The sequence below is a fragment of the Gobius niger genome (assembly GCF_951799975.1).
Source record: "Gobius niger genome assembly, chromosome: 5".
NCBI classification, from domain to species: domain Eukaryota; kingdom Metazoa; phylum Chordata; class Actinopteri; order Gobiiformes; family Gobiidae; genus Gobius; species Gobius niger.
The window spans coordinates 28,431,273-28,453,892 of record NC_136856.1 but is presented as its reverse complement, the minus strand read 5'-3'; the positions used below and the strand labels follow the sequence as shown (position 1 = coordinate 28,453,892).

The following is a 22,620-nucleotide window of genomic DNA, read 5'->3' as shown; positions in this document are numbered from 1 at the left end:
TTGGTGTAAAACAGTTAGAAAAACATGAACCCCTGTCTTGTACTTTTTCAAGCAAACCTTGCCTCCACACGATTTTTCGAAGTTTCAAAACATCACCGGATTTCAGCGAGTTTGCCTAATTAGTCCACTTTCACATCACTGAACTATTTTGGTCCATCCTTATAAACTAACGATTTCTGTTGCACCATTTTTTGAAAATAAGCTAATTACAGTAGATCAAAAGATATTCTTTCCATGAACAATGTTGATTGTGCAGTACAATAGAAAAGGAGGTTTAATAGCCATAAACTCAAAACCAGCTGCTAAGTGTAGCCTAGTACGGTCGGTTACTTGAACATAATGTTAGTCATTCATAAAGCTAAAGTTCAATGCCCCTGAGTGATTGATTTGTATTATTAACAATGTGCAAACCACAAACAGACTTGATTTGATAAAATGGAAATCGGGAAAACCCAAACCACTGATTAAGAGCCACATATTAAAAAAAATATAAAACTGTGGGCCAAAGACTGGTGGTCAGTGCTATGAATTATTCAGATAAGTGCATTCACAGCAATAGGGTTGGCCAGCACTCTCACATCTTTTCTCAGAATTGACCTCTTATTAAGTTAATCAGTGCTTAATTTGTAAATCAGTAGTTTCAGGAACAACTGATGTGATGGATTCGTGGGGAACAGTCCAAAACAGGTACCGGAACACTGTCATTAAACACCTTTATAATATCTCAATTCTAGGATAAAGGTGATAGTGGTTCCCAGATCCTTTACTCTGAAAGTACTACTATTAATATCTTACACCAAAATGCTTGTTATATCTGTACAAGATGATTTAGGATTTTTGACATTGTACAACAAAAAAGTGGCACCTACCAATGGCAACTTTGATCAAGAACTTTGAGGGTCAACTAAAAATTAAAAACAAAAACTCTTATAATCCAAGTGCAACTTTATCTACAGCCTAGAGGCCAGTGTAAGGCCTCATTTGAAAGCTAAGACCTACAAAACTGATCTAAGACTTTCCCTCACATTGTTGTCACTTTTTCAGTGTTTTTAGTTGCTTTTCCATCACTGTTTTGTAGCTCTTTCGATGTTTTTATTGCTGCGTATTCATCGTCATTTATGTCTCGTTTTTGTCGCCATTTATAAGCTTTTTTCAAGAAGCTTTTTGATTTGGGTGAAGTCGAATTGGAGTAAATGCACTCGGTTAAGCCAAGCCTTAACCAAGTGCAGTTCAGCTTTACCCAAATCTAAAAGGTTGCAGCCTATGAGCCAGAGTAAAAGCTAAGGCCTACAAAACTCATCGAAATGGATCTATTTCCTTTTGTTGATTGTCACTTTTCTATTGCTCTTCTGTGGCTTTTTTGTTGTTGCGTTTTCGTTTATTTATCTTTTTTCACTTTTTCATCGCTTTTTAGTTGCGTTTTTGTCCTCGTTTTCCTCTCATTTTTATCACTATTTTGACACTTTTATAATTGGGTAAATTCGACTTGGAGAAAATGCGCTCGGTTAAGGCGGGAGTTAAGAGGTTAATCAGCTGAATAATCAGTCTGTCTTGAAATGTTGGCCTGATTCAAAACAAACGCACTGTACGTTTAAATGAGACCCCGCCCATTCACCGGCTACCACGTGACACAACAAGGAAGTGCCCCGCGGTGCTCGTCGCTTCAGGAGGAAGGTTGTCAAATAATCACATTTCTCAACACAGACTGCCCGTGAAAAGAGGAAGATCCTGTTCGAGAAACGCGGGGTGCTTTTTTTCTGTTTTTGCTGCTAAAGCGACTTATCCGCCACGCGTGAAGTCGTCTCTGCAGTAGCCATGTGTCTTGTTGTTGTTGTTGTGTACTCCCTAACTTTACTCTTACCGCTCGGACAAGCCTCGCTGCCGCTCGTCATCAACACATGGCCTTTCAAAGACGCCACAGGTGCAGGTAAGACATGCACACATCAGTTTAATACAAAGCTCTGTTGTCCTTCCTATCACGGGATCTCATGACAGGAAGAAGGCGACAGGAACTTCTCATCGTTTACCAGTCAGTAAAACGGAGAGTAAACTCGTTTGTTCAATCTGTCACACGAGGCTGATGTTTGATCATTTGTCACGACCACAGGTGTTTGTAATTTAAAAAAAAAAAGATGATTAACCTCTTAACCCCCACCTGAGCCGAGCACAATTTCTCCAGTTTGGCATTACCCAAAATCTAAAAGCTTTCTGAACAAAGCGTCAAAACAGCGACGAAAACGAGTATGAAAATACATTGAAAACAAGCGACAAAAACACGATTAAAAAGTGATGCAAAAGCAACAAAAAAGTCACAAAAACGCAACAAAGAAGCAACAAAAAGTGTGCGGAAAAGTAACAACAAGAAATTAAAAAAGTGAAGGAAAAAATACGCAACTAAAAAGTGACGACAAACGCGACAAAAAAGTGTCAAAAAGCAAGGGAAAAAACGCGGTGAAGAAAGCGACAAAAAACACGCACACAAAAAAAAAGCGACCAAAAAAGTGAGACAAAAACGGGATAAAAAATGTGCTTCTAAAATTTGACAAAAACGCGGCGACAATGTAACAAAAAAGTCCTGAACAGTTTTGTTAGACTTAGCTCTCAAATAAGGCGTTACTCTGGCCTATAAGCTGTGAGCTCCAGTTAAGAAGCATTTAGATTTGGGTAAAGCTGAACTGGAGAAAATGAGCTCGGTTAAGTCGGTCAAGGGGTTAAGTGGGCTTAGTGGGGCAAGCAATATACTATAGAGTTCGGGAATGTGACATCATATCGCTAAGCATTATGGGATTAGCAGCAATTGTAAACTAATGGAGATTTTAAAAGTTAAAATACTGGAGTTATTGTTCACATTAAAACACTTGGACACTACAGTGAGTTAGCTGTATTTACCAGCAGTAACTCAGCAGTTGTTCCACGGCTATTTTCTCCACTTTTTATACTGTTTTTAGCTAATATTAATCAATGGAAATGTATGCTAACAGCTGCAAAGATGGCCGATCTCCATGGTAACTGTAGACTTTCCCAAACTCTATAACTAACTAAACCCAATGGTCACAGGTCAATAGAGTTCGGGAAAGTCCACAGTTACCATGGAGATCGGCCATCTTTGCAGCTGTTAGCATACATTTCCATAGACTAACATTAGCTAAAAACAGTATAAAAAGTGGAGGAAAAAGCCGTGGAACAACTCCGTTAGCTGCTGAGTTACTGCTGGTAAATACATCAAACACACTGTGGTGTCCAAGTGTTTTAATGTGAACAATAACTCCAGTATTTTAACTTTTAAAATCTACATTAGTTTACAATTGCTGCTAATCCCATAATGCTTAGCGATATGACGTCACATTCCCGATTCCATTTTGATAGCATAATACCGTCAATGGGAGCTGACAATATGAACGAATGCTTTCATTCTTCCTCATTGTTGATAAAATAATACTGAATGTTTGCTGAGTCAGTGTGGGGTCATAGAGATTTATTTATCATTTATGCTGTCTTTTACATTTTATAACTCATAATGTAAAAGATAAGAAAGAATAATTCCTTTTTGGACAATTCTTTCTCTGTTTTTGTTGAGGGGAAAAAAAAACATTTTAACTCAACTAAAAGCTCAAAAACTTCAACGTCTGCATCAGATGGTCAGAATATGGCTTGATAAAGTGGTTTGCGGTGGTTTGCGAACACACTGTAATGGCCCGAGATTGCCCTGGCGAGCTGCTATCAGAAGGGCTTTGCAAGCAGTTGGCGTCCTGATCCGCCTGGTGCTTTCAGGGATCAGTGACCAAATGTTAGTCAGCTTCATGTTTGTTTAGAATCCCTCCGAACGGTCATCTTATGTCACCGCAAAATTAATTCTGCCCATATTACAATAATCCGGGGGATTTGAAGTGCCTGGGAAAAGTTTGTTAGAATAAAACTGTACTCAAACAGAGTAGACGACGCCTCAGGAACCTTTGTCTACGATGGAAAACTCCTGAATCACTGAGAGCTTACACAGAAATGTAGCCCAGCACTTGAAATAATAACAGTCTGCACGTTGGATTGAACTGTGGATTTAGTCTATATCAGGGGTGTCCAAACTTTTTTCATGGGGGGCCGCATACTGAAGCGTACACAGGGTGAAGGGCCATAGATCGGTGGTTAGTGCCACAAAACCTTTGACTAGCAGAGGTTTAAATTGCGCCCCACACCTTTATTTATGCTCAAAACCTTCATGCCAGCTCTGTCTCACAGTAAAAGGTTAGTTGTTTGGTTAGAATTATGTTGAATTATTACATTTCAAATAAAAAGGACTATCTCTGATGATGTGTCCCGATTCAGCAAGAAGGCAGAGGGCCACCAACAATTGGTCTGAGGGCTGCATTTGGCCCCCGGGCCGCACTTTGGACACTCCTGCTCTATATGGCAGTATCATTTATTAGCTCTAGGTTCAACTTACTCCATACATGAACCCAATAACAGAAATACAATGCTGCTTTACACTCGTTCTCATGTACGTGTTCCTTCCTTTCGGAAATTATAAACACAGTCTTGCCTTTGGAACAATCCCTGGATGTTGTACAGGCAACTCGTTACTCTGTCTTTTATACAAAATTGTGTCGTCGTATCGTCAACCAAATACTGTATTTAATTTTGTGTTTTTAATAAAAAGCTGTTTGTATGTTTGCTGTGAGCCACTTTATTCACAATTCAGATCACTCTTTTTAAATGATGCAGATTGGATTCAGGTTATTGTGTCTGACCTCTTTCACCATTTGTATATGACTTATTCATTTACTTATTAAAGTTTAATTGACATGGACAGTACACATTAATATGTCAGTATTAGCTTCAGAGCTTGTTCTGAACTGTTGTACCTGGTGTGTAACACCAACAACAATTATAAAACGTACAGACACATTTAAAATGATGATTTATGATGTGCTTGAATTTTTCAGATATTTTATATTAGATACAGATGTATATTTTTAAAATAGTTTTATGTCAAAAAAATGAGGCCTCAGTAGCACTTTTTCCCAAAGCCTTTTTGCTCATCACTTGAAGCATTGATTTGTTTTTCCTCCGATGTGTTTTTGGAAGACACAAAAACAAGTTAAATTCAATATATTATGATCACCACATTTTTTGATTATCGTACTAGAAAATTATCACTAAATCCATAAGATAAACAGTGCCGGTAACTTTACTGGGAATGGGTACGTCTCCATGCAGATGGGATTTAAGTCAACAGTATTCAAGATTTCAGTAGGTTAGTTCCTCATCCAAATCCATTCTTTGATCACCCACCGCAGAAATAACATTTTCTGTGTCGAGCTGCTCATTAGCTGTTTTGTATTGATGACAACAGTATAGTCCAAAATGTTACACAATGTGCCTTTAAATACTTCATGTCTCACTCAAAATGACATTTACAGCAGACAATGAAGAGGAATATTTAACAATTGCCCAATCTCCATCATTTCTGCTGTGATTTTTTAAACCATAGGCAAATATTGTGATATCGTTAATCGCAGTGATTTTGGCCAAGTTACTCGTGACCCCAAATTTCATTTTCGTCCCATCCCTACTGGTCTCTCCCATAGACTCAGTGACAGTCACTCTTTGTACATGTACGTTAATTGGACGCGGCACTCCGGCTGAGAACACCAGTTGCACAGGGGAATTTCAGTGACCAACATGTGTATTATTTGTTCACAGATCAATGAAAAGCCACCGTTTTTAACATACTAGTCTTTCTGTGTGCAGCGTGGGGGGCGCTGCAGTCTGGGGGCTCAGTGCTGGATGCGGTGGAGAAAGGCTGTGCTCGCTGTGAGGCTGATCAGTGTGACGGCAGCGTGGGCTACGGAGGCAGCCCAGATGAGAACGGGGAAACTACCCTGGACGCCATGATTATGAACGGGTAAACAACTTCACAAGTTTGCAGCCAAACAACATTCAAAGGGGCAAAATGCAAAGAGAACAAGCGGGTAACACTTTAAGCTTTTTCATTATGATGCCAGGATAAATCCTATTTTGAAAATTTAGCAACAACATAGACAGAATAAAATGGAATAGGTTGAAATCTGAAACCTATAGTGACATGCAGTATTTGGCACATTCTGTGTGAAAGTAAAATTTGGCAGCTCAAATGTTCAATAGGTCAATTATTTTGGCTGGAATTTGCTGGATTATATTTAAACACGGGCTTACGTCGCACATCTCTTGTTTAGAAAAGGTACGTAAGAGAAGGAGTAAAGGCCAAGCATAGAACAGGGAAAAAAACTCTCGCACACTGTCTTACTTGCAACACCAATATACAATTATTCAATACAATGTTTCGGCCAGTGGCCCTTGTCAGGGAGGATTTTTATATTTTAGATTATCATCCGAATTATCCAAAAAAACAACAGCAACAAAGCAACCTTTCTGTCCATATACATTTTTATATCTATTTTATTCTAAATCACTTTCACAACATTTTGACTTTACAATCATATCTATAAAGGTGCGTGTAGTCTTCACTTTTAATTTTAAGATCCTATATTTAGAATGATACAGTTTGCACAAATCCTGATGAGTAGAGGTTTTATTTACATTCTTTTGTTCATTTGAACTCTAATTTTGAGTTTTACAACCATAACCATTACAACCATTTTGTTGGAAAACAGGAAACGTATTCACTTTATTCCGGAGGTCCGGTGGGTGCCGCAAATATTTGTGCCCGCCCCTTCTCTTGTATTAGTTTACATAGTTCTGCAGACGTCAAGAAAGAATCAGTTACTACACAGACACAAAGCCGTTTTCAGGCCCACAGAAACAATGCAGTGACTTGTTGGTACAAATGAACATTGGACATTTTACACAAATCAATCTACTGTGCATCAGATTTTAGTGGCCTTTTTAGTTACCTAGTTCTCCACCTCATGAACGGACTTTACACTCTACCGGAAGAGTCGTGACAAAGGAAGTGCTGATCAGTGGCAAAAAAGGCAAAAGTGGGCAGAATAAGGTGAATAATCTGAGAAGAGAAAATATTATCCAATAATAACAACAACAAATGGTCAGAACCAATGTTCAAATAAATTGTATGTTTAGACCAGAGAAAGCTACGAGCTAATTTTCATCTGTAGTCCATGGTCAGAGGTGGAGTGACAGCAGGTTTATACAGTGATGAGTCTTACAGAAGTTCATATAGAAAAACAAACAGGAGTTCAAACTAATATTATCAACAGATCCACTCGCTGCTCTAAAAGGAGCCTAAAGCTAACAAATAAATAATGTAGGCATCACAGTGACAAGACAGGACACAGGCAGAGTGGGGGAGGGAAAGCTTTGCCTCCCTGTATAATGTGTTTAGTGTCTTTTAGTTGCATCATTGAACAGATATACTTGCAGTGATGAAATCCCCGTGTGGATTTGTGAAATAGACTTATATGGTCACTTGAATCAATGAATTATATAAAAGTTTGGGTTCTTCAAGCCACGCTTCACCTCACCTAATTAACAGAATAAAACATGGTTATTTTATGATGTGTGTGAAAAATAACCCCCTAAACATGTAACATCGACTATAATAAGAGTCCTCACTTTCCACTATGACTTACACACTATGACTTTAAGCATAACTAAAATGATCTGAATAAAATGAATCTAGAATTGGAAATGACAAGTCCCACATGAAAAAAGCCCACGTACCACATTTTGACAAACACTGTAGTAAGTCATTGTGCTGTATGATATTGTGTCATTGTGTGTGACTTATCCCTTATCCTCAGTTGAGGCCAGTGACGAACCTGCACTTCACTCGAGTTGTTTACTATTAGCTATTGATGTCTGAGGGCACAGGGCTATATTGCATGAGTGAGGACGGCCGTGCATTCTAAGCAGTGCTTTATATTGGGTGTGCAGGGATACAATGGAGGTTGGCGCTGTGGCAGACCTGAGGAGAATCAAGAACGCCGTCGGAGTAGCGCGAGCCGTGATGGAACGCACCACTCACACAATGCTGGTGGGAGAGTCAGGTATACATCGATACCAGACACTCACACAATTGTCATACAATGTCTTTGTATACTTCGAGTGATCATTGTGTGTGTGTGGTGAATCTTGGCATCAACAGTGCATCTGTACACCGCCACCTACTGGTCTGGAGGGTTCACCACAATGTGCCAGCATAAAATACTTTTTTACTTTGGAACCTTCACAGCATGTTATGGAGTAGAGAATTATACTTCTACTATCTTTCAAATGCAGTGGAGTCTTAAAACAAGTACTTTAGTGCAGAACTAAGTACATTTACTTTGATAATGACCACCTCTGGCTGTCGTCCCCTGGTGTCAACAGTTGGATGCAGTCAAATTAGTCATATGTTTTTTGTTGTTTGTTGTTATTATTATCATTATATTTTTCATTGATTTGTTTCAGGCAATGGCACCTCACAGTGAGCACTAGTGAATCAAAGCAATTTCACGGTTCGTGTCATGTTGCACCAGCAGCAATGAACTGCTTAACATACAAGGAAAAAAAAGTGGAAAAAAAAGCACCAATTCTGTCTGAAAGGCAGTGGGAAGAAGAAAACTTAAAACTATGCTTATTAGGGCTGGGACCACACACTTTTGTCACGATCCGATACATATCACATCCTGAGGGGCTGATCTGATGCGTATTGTGATACAGTAAATAATAATAAGTAATATGTTTACCTTAACCCCCACTTTGCATTTTCTCCAGTTCGGTTTTACCCAAATCTAAAAGCTTCTTGACTGAAGCCTCATTTGAAAGCTAAAAACCTACAAGATTTAACCATGCATTATGGCCACGTTTATGGCACTTTTTTGTTGTATTTTTGGTGCTTTTTTGTCACTTTTTTATCGCCTCTATTGTTTCATTTTTGTTGCTATTTTGATGCTTTTTTGCTGTGTTTTCATCCTCATTTATGTCTCGTTTTGTCGCTATTTTGACACTTTTTTCAAGAAGATTAGAGATGTGGTTAAATTCGACCTGGATCAAACGTGCACAGTTAAGGCGGGGGTTAAAATGTATAAAAAGAAAACAGTCATGTGTCCAAAGTTTATTAACCAAATGCCATTTATTGAATTGTTAAGACTGAAACACAATGTTGTGTAACAGTTACTGGAAATTAAAGGTGTGCAGGATAAAAAGGCCTCCAAACACAACTATTGAAAGTATTGTGATACTTGATAAAGTATTGATACTTGGTATTGCAGCAAAAAGTATTGCAATCCGATATTTTGCCCCAGTCCTAATGCTTATTATACATTTTTAATCAATCAGTAGCTGAATAACCAAGAATGATAATAGACAATATACCAACAATGGTAAGGAAACGACAAGCACGTGGTATTAAATTGAATTAAACTTTATTGTCCCACATGGGGAAATGTTCTGGGCACATAGTGCAGATGCAGCTGACAACATGTAATACAGACGGCCTAAAACAGCAATTGATGCAGATTAGTATAAAATTGGTAGCATTATAAGACAAAGTACAGATGTAAATTTAAGACCCTATCTTGATATATTTTGACTGGATCAAATGTTTGTTAACAGTTTAAATCCATGAATAGTTTTGCATTGCTTGAGTTATATATCCAGCTTGTTCCACAGTTTCACTCCATACACAGACACACAAAAACTTTTACGAGTGGTTCTACCAATGTAAATCTCCATATCCTCTAAAATTCACCCATCAAAGACTTACTTGGCTTATTATTGGTGAAAATACGAAAAAAATAACTTTTATCTGCCCATCTATCTCGATTACAATGCGTTTTGAAGTAGACAACCTCCCTATATACTGTAGAGTCACACATGAATGGACAAAGATATATCGGGTATATTTTTCACGTGCATACTTGTTTCGCACTTGAAAGGGAAAAGAAAAATAGTTTTAGATTTTTCATGGTGTGCCCCCATGACCACTATTACAAAGATGTTTTGTAATGGAGAAAGATACAGCACACTTCTACCTACATGTCAGTGAAAGAAACTCCAAGGACTCCTGTAATAAGGCTTTTCAACACACTTTCCATTATGAAACAACAAAAAAAAGCACCGTGTCCAAGGTCAGAATGGTCCATGCTGAGTAACTTGACCTGAGATTGCTTTTTCTTCTCTCCGTAGCTTCTCTGTTTGCTGAAAATATGGGCTTCACCGCAGAAGACCTGACCACCAACAAATCTCTGAATATTTTCTCTGAGTGGCTGAAGGGCAACTGCCAACCTAATTATCGGAAGGTGCGTGTTTCCCGTCTGCTCGCAGCTCGAGACGAGCTCCCTCTGAAACATTGATGCAGGCGCAGGAAATCGACTGGCAGACGTGAGCATAAAGTAGTTTGAAGGGCCAGAGACGACTCACTTTAAACTGAAGTGCTATAAATGAGAGATTGGTCATTCTTAATAATCATCTGATTAAGGACACTGGGGTTCAATTCCTGGGCCTTTCCACATTTGCATTATCTCCTGTAGGGCGGGGTACCATTAAACGGATAAAGAAAACTATTTGTTTGGTACGGCCTTTTGCCACCTTGTTCCCTCCCTACGCCAATTTATCACTCATAGTGGGTTTATAAAGCAACATAAATGCACCGGCATCTTTGTTTCTGGAGAAGAAATGATGTGACAGATAATTAATTATAATTATTATCATTAGCCATGCTGTAAATGCAGCTTGTTTTCTTGAAAAATTTAAAGTAAAGGAAGGCTTTAACTTACAAAAACCTTTTGTAAGTTATGGGCCAAGGCTAAACCAGGAAATTAAGTTATACTTTATTAATCCCTGTAGGGAAATTATTATTATGTATTTGACCCATCATTCAATGCCGCTGGGGCAGCCTGTAGGAGCAGCAGGCAGCCGCAGCAGCACCATCTCCAGATATGGAGCCAGGTTAATTGTCAGTATCACCTGGCTGGAGGATTAACCTATTGTACATGTTTTTACCCAGAGTAAACCTATGCAGACACGGGGAGAATACGCAAACTCCACTGAAAAGCCCCGTCCGGGATTGAACCCAGGACCTTCTGTGAAGCACGAGCGCTAACCGCTGCGCCACTGCCGGTTATAATCCAAGACTGAATAAGGAAACTAGATTTATTGAGCTTCTTTTTAAGATAAGGGCACAGCATTGACAACAAGAAAGACATTATATTTACGTTGTCGAGTACTGATCAAAAGTTTGGAAACACTTTTATGTCTTAGCTTTTCTTTATTTTCAACACTATTAACATTGTGTGATTCTCATTAAACATTAGACAAAACATTAGACATTAAACTATAATGAGCACATGGAATTATGTAGGAAACAAAAAAAGCTCCTTTATTCTTTTGTCAATGGGCTTCTTAAGGCAGTCACCTGAAAAACAGCCCATGAAGTCAAAATCATTTCTGTGACGACATCAAATCAAATCAAATCAAACTTAATTTATAAATCGCTTTTCATACCGAAAGGTATCACAAAGTGCTTTACAGATTACAGCTTTTAAAACAATACGCCTGTAAAGTTAGTTTAGTTTTCTCATCGAACAGCACAGCTCATGTTTAGAAGACATCGGAAAAGTAGTGGTATATAAAAAATAAAAAAAAGCAGTGGTTCCTTCCTACTTCCTGTTCCTGCTCCAGTCTAGTCGGCCACCAAAAACATGTACAATGGGTGTCCCCTCCGGCTCCAAGGTGAATGAGAGAGTATGTATGTGCGAGTTCGAGACAATGCCTTCAATCCATCCTGCCAAAGAAGCAAATTCACAGTAATATCAACCCCAATTGTCTTTGCGTCGCCATTTGGCTCCTACCTCTGCCCTCCAAACGTCTGCGATGACTCGTTTTCCTGTTTACACGTGGCCCGTCCTATCGATCATATTTGCCGTATTACTCTTTAACAAGGACAGTCAGCCCTTAATGCTTATCGAGCCAAACTCCCCAGCACTCCATCAGTCAAGGACATCTCTGAGCCTCTTTGAGTCCCCAAACTTCAGAATGTAAAGCACCCGCGCAGATAAATCATTTCATTTGGCACTAATAGAAGTTGCACCTTGAACAGTGAGGTTTTTTTGGGTGATTCATGACACAAGCTGATGAGGAGAGAATAGCGCATTGTTCTATTTTCAATTTTATTTTAATTTAATGCAGTCATCCGTTTTCGATAAACTGCTGTTAAGTTCAGTGCAGGCGCTCACTGTACTGACAAAAGCAGTCAAGGTTTTTCCTTCCCGGCTTTTTTAGAATGGCTTTATAGACGTTCTGATGTGCTCGTATTTGAATTGTTTTTACAAGACTGGTGAAAAAAATAACTGCATATTTTAGAATAAAGGTATTGAAAAGAAACCTTAGTCAAAAAGGTTGTTTTTTTGTATTGCTGTATGAATGAGAGGAAAGTTAAGAAAGTGGTTGATTTAGACCAGTGGTGAGTGGGCAAGGGTTTACATTTGTCAAAAACAAAAGGCAGTTGTCAACATAAATGGTACACACAATACACACTTCAAACAATCAGAGCACTTTGTATTTTTTGCTTTGTTGTGAGATTTGGCTCTGTTTTTGCCTGTCGGTACTTTCAGTTGGCATTCCATTTGTGTTCCTCGCCTCAGGTCTTTAGGTTACTACTGTACTGTTACTCTTGTTATGCACTTCTGTATGCCTCACTTTTGTGAATTGTTACTTGGTTGTTTTCCGATATCAAAATATGTTGAGTTTACACTCAGTGGGACAGAACCAGTGTTTCTGTATCAGTATTTCTTTTTTGAAATTCAGAAATGTACAGATTTGGGATCATTTCGAGGCCCATACTACACATTCACACCAAACCAAAACACCAAAATCATTTTCACAAATGGATTGGGGAAGGCTTTGCACAGTGGTCACACTCTCCCATCATCAATAGAAAATCTTGGTGGAAAATGAATGCAACACTGGATGTTTTGACATCATTGAAACAATGTCACAGCGAATGTGCTGTAGTCAAAGCTAAAGGCAGTCCAATAAAAAAAGAAACAAAAACATTTATGATTTGGAATAGTCTCCTAATTACCACGGCCTCATGACATCAGCATGTGGTGACTGATCGATTCTGCTGGATTACTCAAACATGCATGAATGAACCAAAGCTCTATTCCAGGTACAGTATGTTATTCATGAGGGAATAACACTAATACATGATCAAAAGCTCAAAAAGTCTTGCGCAGTATTGCCTTTTAACATTATAGACACACATCGAGACTCCCTCTTACGACTTGAAACATTTCTCGGCCAAATGCTTTGACTTCTGACATGAATAGCTCGCCTCCACATGAAGCGTTCACTCCTCCCTGCGGGTCAAGCTCTCAGTCAGTCCGTCAGTCATTCAGTCATTCAGAGAAACACCGGGAAGGCCTTGAGCTATAGAGACGTGTAGGGCTTTTGTCAGAAGTGCACCACACATCATGTACTGACACTCAACTCAACACGCCGTGCTCTGAAGCAGCAGGTACCGGGCAATGTCTACGTCTCAATAAGGAGCAACACCCTGACAGCTACAGGATATAAGGCGAGCTGCAGTAAAGAGGCAATGTTTTATTCATGTGACCTACACCGGTGGAAACAGGCGTAGTTCAAATGGTACAAGGATTTTAACTGTTCGTCAAGAGGTGATGTGGCTATTCAGAGGACATGTCTGTTGCATGTGCTTGGTCTTGTATCAAACAGAGGCACAATTTGAGGAGCCTGGAATGAAAATCTGTTGGGCTTATATCCTGAAAATCCGACTTTCTTGGGGTTTAACCATCTTCGAATGCTACATCCTCATAGAAAGATATCTGAAGCGGTGTTACGTTTTGGTAATCCTGAATATTCAGTTTGTCTCCTCCTTCTGAACTCAAAACGCCAGCTCACACTCCGGTATACGTCATTGGACTTCCACTAAGTTTCTAATTCTCTACCCACACGTGTATGCTCCTCTTTGCAGTGCGTTCTTTGACTCCCGACAGACCGGTTCAATTCGGTATAGTCAGGGTGTCGGATGGGTTTATGATTAAGAGGCTACAATTGTCCAGACCAGAAAACATTTATTTTAATATTTATGCACAGAAAAAGTATAGAATAGTATAGTCATTTTTTTCAGGAAAAGACAATATTGGTCTCAGGGTGATTGTGGGTCCCGTCGCCATACCAGTTGAGAACCGTGATGTGCTTTGGAGTTTCTAAATTACATTAACATTTGCAAGCCATTTGGAAGTCTTTTTTTCCCCCATACAAATTGGACAAGGCTTAGTAATAGCAACATATCCAGCTTAAATGCCTCTATTTTTCTGAGCAGAGCACATAACAGCTTTGTCAAGTTTTTTTTGTTTGGTTTTGTTCTTTTCACAGCTCATTCTCTGTTTATTCCTATGCAAATAATTAGTATGCTCCCTGTTGATTCAATTTGGACTTCCAGAGGGCAGAACAAATAGACGCTGATTAAACTATTTTGAATGCAATTCAATAGACAATTAGCGACTGCTAAAAACAAGAGGCAGTACAGGCAGAAATAACAGCTTCAGCATGAAAAGATTTTTAATCCCATTTATTTAATTAGTTTGTTTGGGTAGGTCAGGAGGACAAAGATGCTAAATGCGTCTATAAGAATCCATGGTGGTAAAGTGGTTGAGACTTTGCCTCACAAAAAAGGTCCTGCAGGGCTGTGTGTCGTTCGACTTTTTTGCGAGGTAACAATACCTGGTTTGTGACAACAAGAAACTTTATTTTATTTTAGAGCAAATCATGTTATTTATTTGCGTTAAGACTGGCAAGTACCTTTCGACAAAACACTTTAAGCTTGTGGCAAAGGTGCATCGATAGGTTTGTGTGTATTTGTGGCCATTTCCCTGTAGTTTGGTGACATTTCCTTCCTTCACACATCTGTTCAGAATCTTTAAGCTGCAATCCAAATATGCATATTAATTGTGTTTTCGGTAACCACGCAGTAATTTTTCCCCTCCTCAGAACGTGTTTCCAGATCCTTCAGCGCACTGCGGCCCGTACAAGCCCAGGGCCACAGTGAGAGATAAGCAGATGAGGAGACACGCGAATGTGAACTCGCATGACACCATCGGTAAGTCTTATCGCTAGCACACTATACGTGATGCTTTCAAGTGGCGTCTTTTGGCTTCGCATTAAACGGGCACTAAAGAGGGAAGGAAACCAACTAAGATTATTAAAGGTGGAGAGAGATGAGTTTCATTTCTCATGAGTTGCAAGTGCTTGAGTAAGTTTTTAAAGGAGCTATATCATGCTATTTTAGCCATTCCAAAGTTAAGTATAGGCATTTATATGATATATTGTACCTCTACCATTATGGAGCACTCATTTTTGTGATAAATATAAGTGTTTTCTGGAGGTATTTTTCAAACCCGGAAGACACAACGCTTCGATTCAGTTAACTCCGCCCCCTCTCTCCGCGCATACAACTTTACCGTAATATAAATAAACAACAATAAGTGAAGTTACTTCACGATGCAGTTATATGGAGTTGACATCTGCAACACAGCTTCATAAATGGCTAACACACATGCTAATATGCTAACACACAAGCTAACCCGCGTTTGGATTGACTCACCGCTCTGCTCCATCGTTGTTTACATTATGGGACTTGCGTTGGTTATAAAAGTTAATCCACTTTGGTTCTGGCGAAGGTTCCCCAAACATCCATCAGAGACAGTCACAGAAAAACAATATTTTGGCTGATAGTCGCTGAATCCCGGAGAAAAAAACAGCTGAGTGGCCTCTTCCTGAAAAGGGTTGAATATAAACTCCTTGTCCCCGTAGCCAAACGCGCTTCTTTTTCTCCGTCCGTGACATTATCGTTAGTTAAGAATAAAAAACAGGTGTCCAGAGTAGGTAACGAGCTCCATCTTCACAGCTGCAGCGCAAACATGACTGATCTGTTCAGACGCTCAGGGGATGTGTTTGTTTTGGCCACAGCTGACCTGGAAGCACTTCGGGCACATCCTTTTTTTTTTTTTTTTTTCTTTTTTTTTTTCATTTTTTACTCTTTGTTTCTCTCTTACGACAGAAATAATGAAAAAGCTGTTTTACAAATTAAAATCAGGCCGTAAGCACAGAATTAAGACATTACATTACAGACGTCGAGCACTTCCGTTCCGTTGTTACGACACAACTGAACACTCAGTCGTTCACCAGGAGAGGGAGGAGCAGCTGCTCAGAGAGCAGGATTCAGGAGGATTACTGAGAGCTGCGTGAATGAAGCCGCAAACCACTCTGGGGGTGTTTTTGATAAGGAAATAGCATAACAACATGGCTAAAAGCTCCAAAAAGTCGATTTTGCATGATATAGGACCTTTAAACAATCATTTTTACTTCTTGAATAATGTTATTTCTATTTAAGCAGCGTAATTGTGGTTGCACGTTCTCCTTGTGTCCAGGCGCTCTGGCCAACCAAACCCGTTACATTTGTTGCAGTGGAAATTGCCCGATCGTCGTTGTGTTTTGCTCAGTCTGACATGGAACTTGTATTTCTGCCCCAGGGATGATAGCAATCGATCAAGCCGGCCATGTTGCTGCTGGCACCTCCACCAATGGACTGACACACAAAGTCCCAGGGTTTGTACAGAATGCTGAAATTTCTGCCAAATATTTGAAATGCGCTGGTCACTGGGATTTGGTATGTCATTGACACGTTTTAAAGAAGTTTTTTTTTTAACTTGTTTTATACGGATAGTCGGATACAAAAATGATCCAAATCACAATTTTAACGGTTGTGCATCAGCTTGGACGGACATTAATTAGGCATCACTACCTGTATCTCCCTTATCCCCATGTAATTTTTTTATGTATGAAACCTGCTAACCTTGTATTTCAGATCTCTGAAACATTCTTGTATTAGTTGAACAGTTTGTACATTACAGTGGTCCATTCCAGGGCAAAGGCGTGTAGAATAAATAATAAATTCATAACAGATTCCCACTGTTGTGCTATTCCAGGCCTAAGAGCTTTAACTGGGCTGCAGCATGTCATGTAAATCTATCAAACGATGACAAAATCCATCAAACTTTTTATTCTTGTGGCAGGGAGATACCATTTAACGTTGAACTATGTAACTCAGAGGGGTGTTTAATCTCTTAAACCCCATCTAAATCAAGCGCATTTACCCAAATCTAAAAGCTTCTTGGAAAAAAGCGTCAAAATTGTGACAAAAACAAGAAGAAATTGCAACAAAAAAAAGCATCATAAAGTGACAAAAAAAAAAGATGGAAGTGGAAAAAATTGGAAAAAGAGCAACAACAAAAGTGACAAAAATGCAGTGAAAAAGAACATGAAAACAGTGACGGCAGCAACACAAGAAAAAGGATCTGTTTTGTTTTGTAGGTCTTAGCTTTCAAATGAGGCTGTCAAGTCCAGTCGAGAAGCTTTTAGATCTGGGTAAAGCCGAACTGGTGTTTAAGTGGAACACCCCTCTGCTTTAGTTCGAGTTGGTGCAGTCCAATCCAGTGGAGACAGAGAAGTCTCTGCGTGAGTAAAGAAGGGAAGGGAAAAAGACAAAGTGGATGAATAATAAATAAATAATATGTATTTTATCTATATAAGTTGGTGCTGGTTGTGGAGTTGTATCAGGCTCAGACTGCGTGTGCAGCGGCCCATGTGAAAAGAGAAATTGTTCTCTGGTTTATGAAGCCAGCGCATGAGCTATAATTCCAAAGGAAAATGGATCGGACTAAATTGTTGAATTCATGGGCCACAATGAGGTCCCAGCACGCTCCTGTTCCAGGGTGTGCTTTTGGAAGAACAAATGAGTGAAAGAAAAAATTATGTTACATACAAGAATCACATGCTTTTGTTCACAGTGATCTAAACTAGTGATAGTGCAGCTTCGTGATCCATCTCGGTCAAAATACAGCATTTCCTCACAAACTTCTGTTGTTTTAAGTCACGTAAACTGTCATTTTAATCGTACTGGATATTTATTTTTTTTAAACTTGTGACCCCAAAACACTTGAAGTAGGCGTCAGGTGTAGAAAGCTGTCAGTCTGACTGACTATGAAAACATTTGAACTGCTGGCATTTTGAGAAAGGCATTCCTAGCACTTAAAATCTTCCCGCAACCCACTTTCAGGTCCCAGTCCACAAATAAAGAAACACTGGTCTAAACTACAGTGTTCTGTGTGTAATAAAACCCCCATGGAGATGTGATAGATAGTAACACTAGATTATACTTCCACGTTTATATATATATCCTTAGAAGAATATAAGTAGGATAACTTTCATCGTCTACAACCAAAGTAAAAATGTGTTTGTTGCTTGAATCCGCAGGCGCGTTGGGGACTCCCCCATAGCGGGCGCGGGGGCTTACGCAGACAGCTCGGTCGGAGGTGCTGCCGCCACCGGTGATGGAGACGTCATGATGCGCTTTCTTCCCAGGTACCAAAGAAAAAAACTCCAAACAAACTCTGTGAGGCTCCATTCTCCAAAAGCGAAAACAAAACTCCAACTCCGGTGTGACATTTCTGACATCAAAACCATAAAAGAAAGGGGGGCACTGCGTCTTTGAAGTGTCATGCGAAGCGTTTAATCATTCCTCTAAACAGACAAAATAATTCCACTAAACGCAGCTAAAGCGCGGTGTAAAAGTCGAACAATACCGATTTGAAATGTGGGGGCGTGACTGCGTTGCCCCAAAACTGTCAGGCGGCCTGTCAGGCGGGCTGCATTTGACTTAAGCTGAATTTTGTATTGCCGCTCAGAGAATAGATTCTTAGAAGTGCGTTGTACAGCACACGTTTGAAGTCATGCTCTTATTTATGTTTGTCCGCGCGGGAGAAACCTCAGAGGACGGCGAGCTGGAACTGCGGGGATTTGGGAGTGTGTATTTCAGAAAAGGGAACAAATGTGGACAGGACTCTGTGTTGAGTTTAGTTTTGTCCCCTGCTCCGGAACAGTAAATATGTGGGATTTCAGAAAGTAGCAGCTAAAATGGCCAGTTTTCAGAAATGTAGAATTGGCATCAAAAATGGTTGTGTTTTTTGGTGGCTTTCGGATTCTAATGATGATGATATGATGCAGCCATACCACCTTGACAAAGCAAGATGGGCCTGGTTGATATCAGGATGGCTGAACGTGGTCTGAGGAGCAGGTGGTGCAGATTGGTAGCGTTGCCTACATTGGTGTTGGATCATAAAGCGACTTTGTGTCTGGAAAGGGCTATAGGAGACTAATGCTTTATTATTATTACCTTAATCAAATTTTTAATAATTTTCATTACTACATGAAAATGACCTTCCATTGGCCAATAATGTGATGCGAGACTCAGTTTATTTCATAAAAACGTTGGGATGTTGAGATTTTTTGAATATTTTCTCCCTTGACATCTTGGTTTTAATGTCAGAGTAAAAGAAGACGTTTCATCGATAAATAGTAACATCGCATAACACAAAAGGCGACCGAGATGACGCTGTGATCCAAATATGGAGATTTTCTTTCTGGGAGACATGTGCAGACGTTACAGAACATTAGGACCCATTTTCTCCAAATGAGATTTTCATTCTACTCATGCAACAATATCTCCACTTTAGTTGCTCCTACAGACACCAAACTTACTTGGGCTTAACAATGTTTTGATTATTGATTGATTGAGCTTTGAACTGCAAAAAAGTTTGCAGAGTCAAAGATATCTAAAATCCCCTCCAAAAAAAATCTTTGCAACTAATATTTCAACAATATAAAACCATACATTTAAACCTGGCTCTATCCTATATTTAAATTTTATCACTGGAAACATATGGCAATTTTTATACATACAATGACAGAATATTAATATCAGTTATCTACAGCTCAAATTGCCTTAAATGCATTGAATCCCCGTCGAAATAAAGGAATTTATACAAAAAGTTGGTGTGCCTCAGACAAAATGAACAATTCGGAATCATCAGTTTGCACACATTTTTTAAAAGCCTTAAGATTGAGCTAATTTTCATGTTTAAAGCCAGCACCCAAAGCGAACAAGTTTCTGGGCACTGAACTGAACAGAGCCATTTCCTTGTAAAAAAAAAATAATGTGCCAAACTGTGCCTGTGCCTTCGTCATTTCACACCAATCTAATGCACTTTGGAAAGCCCTCACACTTCAACACGCCTGTGTCCCGCGAGATCCGAACCTGACCTCTGTGACATTTAGCTTTCAGAGTTCAGTCTGCTCTGCTCAGATTGTACACGCAGTCATTCCCCGTTAACATATCTGCTACTGGCCCAAACCGAGCTCAATGGATTTCCTTTGCATCGTGTCCTCCTGCCAACAGTTACTTGGCGGTGGAGCAGATGAGAGCCGGGGCAGATCCCTCCACAGCCTGCAAGACGGCCATTTCCCGAATCAAGAGGCATTACGCGGACTTTTTCGGCGCCATCATCTGTGCCAACACGACGGGCCATTATGGTGAGGGTTTGGGCTGGGGATGTTCGGCCAAAAGTTTGAGAAAGAGAGATGGAGACAGCGGGTATACCTGGCGTACAGGCACATGACAGGGTGAGGGGCAGGAATGAACATTATATGGATGACTTTAAGAAGCAGTAGAAAATGCAACTATTGGGCAGATGAGGGGATTTTGTGAAATATATATATTTTTTAGGGAAAATAATTGTAAGTAACATAAGGATTGTACTTGAATGCAAAACTGAGAGGTTCAACTTTGAATTAATGCTGAAACTTATGTGTTTTGATATTTTTGCTGCCTGTCAACATCTGCAAGCTGAAGTGCTATCTCTTTCAAATAGTCTTCTTTATTTGGACATCAGTGACATAAACTAGACAGGCAAATTGAGATTTATAAATCAAAAGAACGTGTATTTTGAGCCTTATGACAACCACTCTTAAGTAAAAAAAAAAATCAAAGTCCACTCTTGCATATTTAAAGGAATAGGCCACTGTTTTTACATACCGAGATATGCTCTTTCCTCAGTATAGACAAGTTGATGCGTACCTGTCTGGCCTTTGTTTTTTTTGCGTGACTGAGCGCACGCACAAAGATGATGTTCGCATTTAGCCTCTCCTCCTCTCCTCATGGGGCTTAACGGGGTGAAGTTAGAAGCGACCACGCTCTTCCATGTTTTCCCTATTTAAATACGCTTACATGACGTGAGTAGTTACACGATCCAAGTCTAGTTACACAAAATTAAACATATCGATACTAAGCGGATACAAAGATGTACTATATTGTAAGGCGTAATAACACCTTAGGAGCACTTCGACGTCCGCAGTTTTATCTTCACTTTACTGCTCGGACGTTGAAGTTAAGGTAAGAGCATATCTCAGTGGTTGCCTATTCCTTTAAGTGAAAAAGGCTAGAGTGAATAACTTATGTTATTGATGGGCAATTCATGTTATTAATTAATAATAGCTGTTTAATATTAACACCAAAAATATTAACACCAATAATGAACACCAATGTTTAGTCTTTTTTGTGTACATTTTTAATTAGGGTTGCAAATGTCTGGACATTTTCTGGAAACTTTCAATGGGAACTTAAGCTTGGAAATTTGGGGTATTTCAAAAAAACATTGTCAAAAACATTATATTTTTAGTCCGTCGAATAAACAATTAGTGAACTAATTCTTAAACATGAATTATGTTTTTGAACCATAAAACATGCATTTTTATAATTTACACCCGAGACCCATAAAAGAGATGAGGCCTATATCGTCATGTCAAACGACAAAAAACATGATCCTCAAGTCTCCTAAAGCTACATTCTGCTGAATACTCTAATAAGCAGTGATTGGTTTCATTTACCTGCCTCTAACTTGGATCTTGACAAACATTGATCAATACCGCAATGGTTATTTCTTAGAGACTTTTCATCTCTGCTGTGATAGATATTTAAAGCAGAACTAAGTAACTTGTTTGCCTAAATAAATCCTTTCCGCGGTCCCTTTGGGGGTAATACAAGTGTTAATGGGATGGGAATCACAAAGAAGAAGCTAACAGGCTAACGGGCAAAGCTAACTGCGGTCTAGCGCCACTTTAGCACTATTTACAGACAAATTTGAGCGGAAAAAAATATCTCCATTGTGTAATTGGATGTACAATATCCCTCTCTCCCTTTGTCTGTCCTGTCAGCGTAGTATTTACTCTCAAGGACAATTAATGACAAAAAAAAAAGCAACCTGCAGTGATGCTTAAGGCCTGTACGGGCATGAGTTACTTAGTTCTGCTTTAGGTGTATTACTATAAAATCAGATTCTAATGCTACACTTTATATCTGTCCATATATTCCCGTTTATTCCCATTGATAATTTCTGGCTTTGAAAATTCCTGGAGTTTTACAACCCTATTTTAATGGATTGGTTTTGCTCTAACTCTTTCCAATTCTTTGTTTCCACAGGGGCGGCGTGTAACAAAGTGGCTGGATTCTCCACTTTCTTTTACATGGTGTCAAATCCTGAAACGGACAAACCTGCACTCTTATCTGTTGACTGTTTTTGATTTATGTGTATGTTCTCAGTCATCCAGGAAGTTTCCATTTTGTTAGAGGTTATCAATTATTGTCAACAGTCAACGATATCTGATAACCTCAATTATGATGCTGTTGAATAATGCAACGCACTTTCACAGACAATAACAAATGACCAATCTCTGTATTTTATATGATTTCAATATGTAAATAAAACC

General features: G+C 39.3%; 1 protein-coding gene across 1 annotated transcript; it reads left to right on the top strand.

The window, feature by feature from the left end:
- The first annotated feature begins 1,635 nt into the window (after nt 1-1,635).
- aga (aspartylglucosaminidase) lies at nt 1,636-22,571 on the top strand. The gene is made up of 9 exons (XM_079557301.1): nt 1,636-1,927; nt 5,746-5,899; nt 7,888-8,000; nt 10,123-10,235; nt 14,950-15,058; nt 16,491-16,566; nt 18,274-18,381; nt 20,255-20,388; nt 22,334-22,571. Exons 1-9 carry the CDS (start codon nt 1,816-1,818, stop codon nt 22,432-22,434), a joined length of 1,020 nt encoding a protein of 339 aa, XP_079413427.1. The 5' UTR covers nt 1,636-1,815; the 3' UTR covers nt 22,435-22,571.
- Nucleotides 22,572-22,620: the final 49 nt, after the last annotated feature.

What these genes read in the sequence shown, in the direction of transcription:
- aga (XM_079557301.1), top strand. Translation starts at nt 1,816, where the DNA reads ATGTGTCTTGTTGTTGTTGTTGTGTACTCCCTAACTTTACTCTTACCG. An exon ending in GAACTCGCATGACACCATCG is followed by an intron (nt 15,059 to 16,490) that starts GTAAGTCTTATC and finishes TTTCTGCCCCAG; the next exon opens with GGATGATAGCAATCGATCAA. An exon ending in CAACACGACGGGCCATTATG is followed by an intron (nt 20,389 to 22,333) that starts GTGAGGGTTTGG and finishes TTGTTTCCACAG; the next exon opens with GGGCGGCGTGTAACAAAGTG.